This window comes from Propithecus coquereli, unplaced genomic scaffold (assembly GCF_000956105.1).
Source record: "Propithecus coquereli isolate 6110/MARCELLA unplaced genomic scaffold, Pcoq_1.0 Scaffold3, whole genome shotgun sequence".
In the NCBI taxonomy this organism is placed as follows: Eukaryota; Metazoa; Chordata; class Mammalia; order Primates; family Indriidae; genus Propithecus; species Propithecus coquereli.
This window is the reverse complement of record NW_012148618.1, coordinates 15486376-15497355: the sequence shown is the minus strand read 5'-3', so window position 1 is coordinate 15497355 and position 10980 is coordinate 15486376. Positions and strand designations below refer to the sequence as shown.

Below are 10980 nucleotides of genomic sequence, written 5' to 3'. Positions count from 1 at the left end.
AAAAAAAACAGAAAATAACAAGTATTGGCAAGGATGTACGGAAATTGGAACTCATATGCTGGTAGGAATGTAAAATGGTACAGCCAGTGTGGAAACTCGGACTTGGGGGAGGGCAAGGGCAACATAAGTAACATAAATATCTGTACCCCCATAATAAAAAAAAAAAAAAAAAAAAAAATTCAAGAAAATTTTATGCAAGAGAGAATAAAATTCATTTGGAAAATTGCCTGTCCTTGCAACCATCTGAGATGTGTATTGACAGTATGGCTTTCTGAGTTGTGAATTGGGACTTCTTATAAGGATTTTTACCCTGATTCTTCTGCTTTCTTGATATATTATCAACACTTCTTTTCAAGAGTTTTGGCTTTCCTTTTTAACAAATAGGAAGCCAGACTTTTATTCTTGGGCCTGGTAGCCATGCAAATCCTGTTCTTAGAGGAATAGGGTAATAAAATGTGTTTTTCCCTTGTTAATTAAAAATTATAGGAGACCATTATTTTGGACTAAGCTCCTGTACTAGGCCCCAACCAAAAATCAAAATGGATTCATCCATTCTAAAATTTCACTTCACCAAACCTAAGTTGTTATCTGACCTTCTGAGAAGTCAGGAGAGTTAACAGCCAATTTTCCAAACAGGCCAGTTTCAGTCTTTAATGGACATGATGATGAAGTTCCTTTTGCTGTAGTCCTTATGCAAAAGAAGTAGCCTGATGATCAGTTTTTCCTACTGTTCTGTTCCCCTGTCCTAACTGTACAACAAAAGTAGCTTTGAAACAACAAATATGTATGCTTTCTTTAGTTCTTCTCTGTCTATAATGTCAACCTCTTTTATTAGCTCATTGGAACACTTTTTCTATTATATGGAATGAAGTGTTGTCCCATTCCATAATTGTAGTAAAGCCAACTGAGATCTTTAAATTTGTTGTAATTTTGTCTTTTGACACCCTGTACGTACAGTTTTATAATTTCCTTTTTTCCCCACTTGATAATATAGTATCTTTCCTATATGGGCTGTATCATAATTTACCCAGCCATACCCCTATTGGACATTTAGATTGATTCCAGTTTTTAACTATTGGCAATGTGCTATAAATGGGCTGTGTGTGTGTGTAATTTCACGTATGTATAATTATTTACTTGGGATAAATTCTAGACCTGGAATTTTCAGGTCTAAGAGTATACATAGTTTATATTCTTAAATGACTTGATAAATTGTCCTAGAAAAATTTTTATCACTTAGTATTCTAGTTACATGTAGAAAATGACCACCTGCTCTTTTTCTACTGGTGTAGTGTTAGTTCTCACCGAGACTATGAATTAGATATTTTCATTTTAAAAAAATTTTGTTTGGGGTACAGGGTTTGGTCTTCTTGAATTGCCAGCTTTTTGTATGCTCCAATTTTTTTTTTTTTTAAATCTGCTTGTCTCGAACTCCTGACCTCGAGTGATCCTCCTGCCTCGGCCTCCCAGAGTGCTAGGATTACAGGCATGAGCCACTGCGCCGGGCCTAAATCTGCTTGAATTTATAGAAAAGACCTGGTTTATGATATTGAGCAGGGTTCCATCAGTGATTGTGTGCTCATTATTCACTTCTGCTTGGTGTGGGCAGTGATTTCTCCTCATTCCACCCTGACCTGCACTGCTTTGTTCTAAAGGGTGGAGATGGGTCTGGAATGAGAAGCATGGAAATAGCTTTACCTCCTCTTCTAGGGGAAAACCCATGTTTCCCGTAATTCTCATTCACATAGATATAATCCTAAAGGTGGGGTTGATGCTGAGATAAATAGGAATCACTTCATTAGGGCCTTTTGTTGCAAATAGAGGATTCAGGGGCCCACACCTCTTGCTTTCACCTGCATGTTTAAGAGAACGGCTTTGGAATCAGACAGGTTTAAGTTGAAGTTTTGGCTCTGTCACTTTCCTGGCACATCCTTCCTGGCTGATGGAGAAATAAGCTGCCCTTGGGTTGTTGAAAATAATAAATGAGATAGCATTTATAAAACACCAAGTACAATACTTGAAGGACATAGGTGTTCAGCAAAATGGTGGTTAATAGCAATACCAGTAAATAATATTAGTAATTAGAATCATTAAAATTTACAGGTAATAAGCCTTCGTAAAAGTTTTGAAAGCTTTTTGAAAATAAGATGTTAGTCCTTGTTTTATGTTAAAAATATTGTATCCTGGTGTTTTTGGATATGTTAATTTTATTGGGAATATCCTGGTGGTCTTCATGTTAATTTCTTTGTTTCTTTCTCAGATGTGGAAGAGCTGACCCCAGCACTGGATTTGCTTTGCTCAGCAATTAGAGAGAGTGATTCTGAAACCCAAAGCAAGCACTTTTCAGAACAGTTGCTTAATCTTACTCTTTCTTTCCTTAACAAACAAATAAAGGAGCTTTTTATTCACACCAAAGGTAAGAATAGCAGGACAGAAGTATAAGTGCTGCTGTTGCATGAGAGAGCATAGCCAGTGGAGTGCCATTTGCTAAATTTGAGTAAAGTCACTATGTAACTGAGTGAGAGAAATGAGTTTTAATACTAGAAAAGTTGGCAGAAAGACCCAGGATTAATCATGGTGAAGAACATGCAAAGAAAAGGGTTATATTAAAACACAGAGCTACTTATAAATAGGAAAAACCTCAAACATACTGTTTGAAATTTGAAAATACCAATTTTGAATTTTATCGTTCTCTAGAATTCTTTATGACAGTTCATGATATATATGTTCTCTCTCCATATGTATACACACACACATATGTACACACTCACCCACATACCCACAAACACATGTGAATGGTCACATTGGTATTTTCCACAGAACTAGATGAACATCTGCAAAAAGGAGTGAACATTTTGACTAGCTACATTAATGAACTTCGAACTTTCATGATGAAGTTTCCTTGGAAGCTAACAGATGTTACAGATGAATATGATGTAAATGAAAATATCCCCAAAGAAAAGGAGAGTGATACATGGGAGAAACTCAGCTTGGAGGTAAATACAAGTAATTATCACTTCTTTTATTTGCCAGATTCAAAGGATCTGAGAAAACAATAGAAAAAACAGAAATTTAGATTCTGCACACTTGTGATTAGAATATTTGGCAAGGGTTTTGGGTTTTATAGGTTTTGGGATCTCTGGACATGACCTCAAATGTCTACAAGCTCCATTTATCTAATTTGGAACACAGGTTCCCTTTTAATGCCATATCTGCCCACTTGGATCCAGTAATAGACACCCAACCCCAAAACCACCTGAAGTGGCACTCTCTTAGCAATATTCCCTCACTGGCTAGGGCCTAGTATGGACTCATGCATTCTGCCTGACCTCTGAATAAATTGAATTGCTGCTGGTGTTTAGATCTTTGGAAATTTTTATTTTATGACATTATTATTTAGAAGTACACTCAATTTGAGTCTTATCTGAAATTCTAGATAAGACATTGTACAGTTAAATTTTCTATGTCCATCTGTTTGCCTTTCTTTTCTCAGTAAAAGTTAATACAACCAAAATGTGCTGCCCTCTGTGTGACTTATGGACTGGAAAAATTCCTTCACCCACGTGGAGAGTAGTGGTATTAGAAAAACAAAAGCAAAAATAGCTTAACACAGATGATCATTATCAGTAAGGAGTGGAAGTGATAAGGTTGAGATGCTGCCAGGTTCTCAAGATGGCTGTTTTTGGGATGGAGGGTTTGGGAAAGTAACTGGTGTGACTGCATTTTTTTGTCCCTCTTATTCATTCTCTAACCAGAAAGTACTTACTTTTCCTTCTACTTTTTTGGCTGCTTTTTCCTGTCTCCATCATAGCTTTCTCTGGAGACCCTGTCTGCAGCTACATGCATGTGAATGTGTGCATTTGTATGTACACACAATTTTATACATGTCTTAATGGCGTTCACAGACCCCTTTATAGCCCCACGTTAAGAATGCTTCCTTTCTGTTCTCTCTGGGGTTTAAATCTTCAGTTTATGTCATTACTTCTTTTCGTTTGGATTATTGTAGTAACCTAATGCCACACTATCTTGAGTTTAAATTGCTTTCAGTGAATTCTCCACATTGCTGCCTGGATATTTTTCCTAAAATATATATCTGCTTATATATATCATCTCTTGCTTTTAAGGCCTTTCAGTGGTTCCACGTAAATTTCAGGATAAAATCCACCTCACATGCAAGTGCCTTCGTGATGGAACCTCTGCTTTTCTTTCAGGTCTCATCTGCTGCTGTCTCCAGATTTTTCTCCAGTTATATTGAGTAATTTGGAGAGTTCCCTGAACACTTAATATAGTTTCTTTCCTTTTTGTTTTTGCACGTGATATTCCCTCTCTTTGGAACTCCTGTCCTCTTTTCTCAATATATGTACGGAACATTTACTGATTTTTAAATTTTTTGCCTCATCCATTACCTCTACTAGGAAACCTTTCTTTCTTTTCTTTTCTCTTCTTTTTTTTTTTGGTCACTCCTCTTAGGTGTTCCTCATGGGAAACTTTTATCATGGCCCTTATAATATAGTATTATAATCAATGCTTTATTTGTGTGTCTTCCACCAAACTGTGAACTCCTAGAGAGCAGGGTCTGTGTTTTGTTCAGCTTTGTATTCCCTGGGCTTAGTTCCACATCTGGTAGTAGATTTTCAATAAAAGTCCTTTAGTTAATGTTCAATAAGTGTGTAAGTCCCATGTTGATAATAAGGAAATAAAAAGGAACTTACAAGACAATGTCTTTCTTGCTTTTCTTAGGAAGTTATTGCCAATGCCATTTTAAACAACAAAATACCAGAGGCACAGATTTTCTTCAGGATGAATGGTCATTCTGCTCAAAGACTTGAGGAGATGATCAGAATAGGCCTAGGTTTGGTCTTTGACAATTTAAAAAAGAAAAATGTAAAGGAAGCCTCTGAACTTTTGAAGAATATGGTAAGTAGTATAATCTGTTTGATCTTAGTCTTAAAATGTATTTCTAGGTACTATAAAATTTCTAGGTACTATAAAAATTTGTAGTCATAGTTGTATCACAAACTAAGAAATTCATGTAGTCTTTACAGGGAAATAGTGAAATTAACAATACTGAAAAATGTTTTGGTGTTGAGAACTTTTTTTTTTTTACCCCTTTTTTTAGAGATAGGGTTTTGGTCTGTTGCCTAGGCTAGCTCACTGCAACCTCAAACTCCTGGGCTCAAGCAATAGTCCTCCCTCAGCCTCCTGAGTAGCTGGGACCACAGGTGCGCGTGACCACCCCCAGCTAATTTTTCTTTTTTGTAGACAGGGTCTCACTCTGTTTCTTGGCTAGAGTGCAGTGGCACAATCATAGCTTTCTGCAACCTCAAACTCCTGGGCTCAGCCAATCCTCCTGCCTCAGCCTTCCGGGTAGCTGAGATTACAGGTGTGCGCCACCACAATTGGCTAATTTTTCTATTTTTTGTAGAGACAGGGTCTCACTGCATTGCTCAGGCCAGTCTTGACCTTCTGGCCTCAAGTGATCCTCTGCCTTGGTTTCACAAAGGGCTGGGATTACAGGCGTGAGCCACCGCACCTGGTCTCTGAGAACTTTCTTGAAGAGATTTTTTTTCCCCCTAGCTTTATTGAGATATGATTGGCAAAAATTGTATACATTTAAAATATACAACATGATGTTTTGATACATGAATACCTTGTGAAAAGAGTACCACAATCAAGCTAATTGACATATCTATTACCTCACATAGTTACATGTGTGTATATGTGGTGAGAACACTTGAGATCTACTCTCTTAGAAAATTTCAAGTATACAATATATTATTATGATACTAACTTTAGTCGCTGTGCTATACATAGTTCTTCAGAACTTATTCATCTTATAACTAAAAGTATGTACTCTTGACCAATATTTCCTACTTTCCCCTATCCCCCAACCTCTGGTAAGTATCATTCTACTCTCTGTTACTATGAGTTCAACTTTTTTTTTAGATTCTGCACGTAAGTGAGATCATGCAGTATTTGTCTTTCTGTATCTGGCTTATTTCACTTAGCATAATGTCCTCCGAATTCATCCATGTTGTTGAAAATGGCAGGATTCTCTCTTTTTTTTAAATTTTTTTGAAACAAGGTCTTACTCTGTCGCCTGGGCTAACATGCAGTGGCGTCATCGTAGCGCACTGCAACCTCAAACTCTTGGGCTCAAGCGATTCTCCTGCCTCAGCCTCCCAAATAGCTGGGACAAGTGTGTAGCACCACACCTGGCTAATTTTTTTTATTTTTGTAGAGACGGAGTCTTGCTCTTGCTTAGGCTGGTCTTGAACCCCTGACCTCAAGCAATCCTCCTGCCTTGGCCTCCCAAAGTGCTAGGATTGTAGGTATGAGCCACTATGCCTGGCCAGGATTTCCTTCTTTTTTAAGGCTGAATTATATTCCATTGTAAATATACACCACATTTTCTTTATCAATTTATCTATTGGGGAACACAGGTTGTTTCCATATCTCTTGAAGAGATTTTTAAGTGGAGTGTCCATCATCTGCTCTCTTTTAGACCTGGCACTTTGATTAGGAGACAGTGTTTCTGATAGATTTCACACATGTCAAAGCATGCATAGGATCTCATTACTTTGGAGGGCATTCTGTATTGTTCACGTGACCTCTTACATCTCTATTTAACTTTCCAGTAGACTACGCCTTTGTTGGGGCTTTCTGCTCCATGGTTTTACTTCACATGAGAAAGGGGAGTCCTAGAAGTAGGACATCCAGACTAACTGAGATCTGGCCCTAATCTACATGGTTGCAGTCTTGCCCATGTGGAACTGCAGAGGCATTGAGCTATATATGTAATGGGTTGTTGTTTATGTTGACCTTTGTTACCAAGTGAATCATCATAGCAGATTGCTGTAGTTTGGTCCTGTGGTAGACTGGTATTACCTTAAATTGTTCTATGTGCTGCCTTTGCTCTGATAAAATGCTTAAGGACTTTATGGATAGGCAGTAAATATTATAAGAAATGTAGGAAAATGAATTTTCACAAGAGCAGAAAAGCTGTGGAATTCTAACAGGTTACATGTCTATAATAAAGTATTTCTGTATCTTACATATATTTATGTTCAAAATGCTTCCATTATAAAGTGCAAGTTTTTTTTTGTTTTCTGTGTTTATTATAGGGCTTTGATGTAAAAGACCAGTTGCTCAAGATATGCTTCTATACAACTGATAAAAATATACGGGACTTTTTGGTAGGTATAGGTAGTTTACATTTTCTAGAAAGCCTTGATGAAAAAGTAAGAAAAAACCTTGGAAGAAAAACTTTAAAATGATTTTAATAGTATTTAATAAGTAAAGTATGATAACGCTTCATATTTTTAAAGGATTATATTTGTGGCAAAGGAAAATCTGTGTGAATATATATAAACTCAAAAATTTAAAATATAATTCTTAAATGGCATTTAATCTCATGACATGTTTTTTGCAAATGTGCTTGAATTTTGTGAGGTCACTGCTTTAATTTTTATTCAAGGTTGAAATTTTAAAAGAAAAAAGTTATTTTTCTGAAAAAGAAAAAAGAACTATAGACTTCGTGCATCGAGTTGAGAAGTTTTATCTGGAACATTTCCAAGAAAATATGCAGATCCAGGCCTTGCCCAGGTAGTCTCATTAGTCCCCTTTTGATAATACTGGAAGAACATTGTAAATAGTGTTTAGTTTGTAAATGTTAGTGGGCCCCAGTTTCTTATGTGAAGCCATGCCTGCATTCTCCATGAGGATAAAGTTTGTATCAGACAGAAAGGACTCAAGAATTTCCTGTCATTTTAATATTTGCATAATCACAATTATGTGTTCCCCAAAAAAGTGGAAGTTCTTGAGCAGATAAAAAGGAATGATGCCTTTTCCTCCAAAATTAAAAAAAATTTATATCACTGTTTTTAGGTGTTGGATAAAGGAACAAGATTTTTTCAAGCACAAATCTGTTTTGGATTCATTCCTGAAATATGATTGTAAAGATGAATTTAGCAAACAGGACCATAGAATTGTGTTAAATTGGGCTCTGTGGTGGGATCAACTAATGCAAGAATGCATCCTTCTCCCCAAGATAAGTCCAGAAGGCAAGTGTGAAAGAGCCTGAAATATGAACATATTGAATAAGGTTTAAAATAGGTATTGATATTTGAATATTTTGATGTATTTCTATTTTAGAATTCCTTTTGGGGGAAAAATATGCAGATTTTTAAAAATGTTAAGTCATTGCATTATAACCTCTTAAGGTTTTTGTGAGGGATTTTTAATGTGATAAGGAAAAAGTCATATGGCTTAATGAATTGTGATTTCAAGGCTGAGTTGTCATCCCAGCTTCAAAGCAACATTCTTTGTTTTTCCCAAATAGTCTTTGAGTTTCTTCTTATGTAAATTGGGGATCTGTATCACCTTGGCACTGTGGGGAATAACCAAGAATAGTCAGCAGTGGTAATTCAGAGAGTCAAATTCATGTTTATTATTACAACTGAAGGTTTTTCTTTCTCTATATTAAGGGAAAGAGAAGGGAAGAAAAGGGTTGAACAGATAAATGAAATGCACAGCCAATACCCAAGTTTAATTTTAACCACCATAGTAATGAGAAACAACATTTAGCCCTTCCTCAGGCTATAGTATTGATTATAAAATGAACAACACAAAAGAGGAAAATAGTAAAAGAAACAGAGGACCTGAATAATTCATGTATTATATCAATGTTTATGTCCAGATTGTTGTATTTACTCAGTAGTTAATTCAGTATTGAGTCTCATGTTAATAAACACAACTCATTGCTGTTTTAAAATATGTTTTATCCTTCATGTAGAATACAAGTCATATTCCCCTGAAGCCCTCTGGAGGTACCTCACTGCTCGCCATGATTGGTTAAGCATTATCTTGTGGATTGGAGAATTTCAGACCCAGGATAATTATGCTTCACTTCAACAGAACAAGTGGCCCCCTCTGAATGTTGATGTTATTAATCAGAATACTTGCTGCAGCAGCTACATGAGGAATGAAATTTTAGATAAGCTGGCCAGGTATTGTAACTGTTGAACTAATCCCCAGTGGGAAGAATAAGAATAAAAGGGAAGAGCAATAAAAAATAATGGCATGGGTTTCCCTTTGAAATGCCATAAATCTGATATACTGTTGTTTCATATTATTATAAAATTTAAGGGCATTATCTTATACTGGGGTTTTAAAGTCATATACATTTAACATGTGCTAGTGGATAGGCTCTCAAATTCTGGATATAGATTCTTCCCAAAACGTTTTATGGTGTACTGCCCTTGTCAATAGGAGTATAAGGAACAAGTGGCAAGAGCTGAGATGAGTATACCTTAGTATCCTGTAATTGTCTCACACTTGTCTCCATATTATCACTGTAACCATGCGCTATGTATGGCCTTGAACTAAGGAGGAATTAAGAAATAGAAGAAGCTCTTGAAGTAATACGTGCAAATTTTAAACTTCAATTCATTTCTAAAAATCTGTTAGCTTGAACCATATGAACTTGACATTTGTGTGGGTCAGAAATGATTGAATATCAACAATTTCATATGGCTGAATCTAATCTGTCCTCTAAGCTATTGAAATATTTTAAGGAAAGTTAATAACATGTATGTTAATTTTTAAGTTTCTTAAACCTATTTCATATGTAGTATTTTCTGCTTATTGCGGGTATACTTATAGCTGTATTGTTCTACCCAATTTAAAGATATGGAGTCAGATCAGAGAACTTAAGAGCTTTGCCCAAGCCAGTTAGTTACAGACTTGAGTCCTTTAACCCTCCTGACTTTCTATTCATTCTTCTTGCCATTGCACTACATGCTCTTGTTTACTAAAAGTAAAATATTATAGAACTTCTATGTTTATCAGATGTTTTGCTTAGTATTTGGTTTAAAAAGCTAATATATGTATGGTTTATGAATTATAAAGTTAGTGAATTAATGAAATATACTACACTAATAGATTAAAAGTAAAAAATCATACCACCCTGTTAGATCCAGAAATGCATTTGATAAAATTTAACATCTATTTATGATAAAAACTGTTAGGCAAACTAAGCATAGATACAAACTCCCTTCACTTAAAAGAAGCGTCTAAAAAATCCTTCCAGCCAGCTGTTTTACCATACTTGATGGTAAAACATTGTGAGCATTCTCCTTAGATTTGGAACAAGATAAGCCTGCCATCAATTCTTCCCAAAGGTCATCTTGACCTTTAGTTATAGTGCAATCTCAATAAAAATCCCAACAGGTTTTTTCTGTGGATTATGACAAGTTGACTGTAAACATTTATATGGAAATGTAGAGGATCAAAATGAGCCCTGAAAAAGTTGTCCTACCAGATATCAAATCTTATTCTAAAGTTACAGCAATTAAGACAGTGGAAGTATTGGTTCAGCGACATACAAATAGACGAGTAGAAGAGAAGGGTGAGCATGGAAAGAGACCTATACGTGATCCTTTTATATATGATAAAAGTGACACTGCAGAACAGTGGGGAAAGAATTATCTTTTTGACACTGGGACTGGGGTAACTGAATAGCTAGATTTGGGGGAAAATGGAATTGGACCTACTACCTCATATCGTACATTAAATCAATTCCAGGTAGATTTTAACACCTAAATGTCAAATGTGAAACTGTAAAGCTTTGGAAGATGCTATAGAAGAATATCTTCATGACCTTGGGAATGCTAGGGTATGCTTTCTAAAAGGCTTGAAGGAGCAAAGGAAGAACAGTTACTGAGACCAGGGGAGCTGTCTGGCAGGAATTGTGGCCTTTAGTGGAAGTTGTCAGCCAACCTGCAGTCACCCTGCACGGAGAGACAGGGTACCCTCCCTTTTTTCTGACTTTTTTTTTTTTTTTTTTTTTTTTGGGAGAACTATGTTGACTCTGCTAGCCTCGCTTGAGTGCAGTGGTGTCATCATAGCTCACTGCAACCTCTAACTCTTGAGTTCAACTGATCCTCCTGCCAGTCTCCCTAATAGCTCGACTACAGTACA

General features: G+C 36.1%; 1 protein-coding gene across 1 annotated transcript in view; it reads left to right on the top strand.

The window, feature by feature from the left end:
* The window catches only part of SPG11 (spastic paraplegia 11 (autosomal recessive)), a 114117-nt gene that overhangs the window by 39313 nt on the left and 63824 nt on the right, over positions 1 to 10980 (top strand). Inside the window, exons 9-15 of the mRNA XM_012649141.1 lie at positions 2261 to 2416; positions 2821 to 2996; positions 4741 to 4917; positions 7125 to 7196; positions 7478 to 7605; positions 7888 to 8063; positions 8795 to 9008. Of these exons, the coding sequence (XP_012504595.1) occupies positions 2261 to 2416; positions 2821 to 2996; positions 4741 to 4917; positions 7125 to 7196; positions 7478 to 7605; positions 7888 to 8063; positions 8795 to 9008 (1099 nt within the window). The remainder of the gene's footprint in view (positions 1 to 2260; positions 2417 to 2820; positions 2997 to 4740; positions 4918 to 7124; positions 7197 to 7477; positions 7606 to 7887; positions 8064 to 8794; positions 9009 to 10980) is intronic.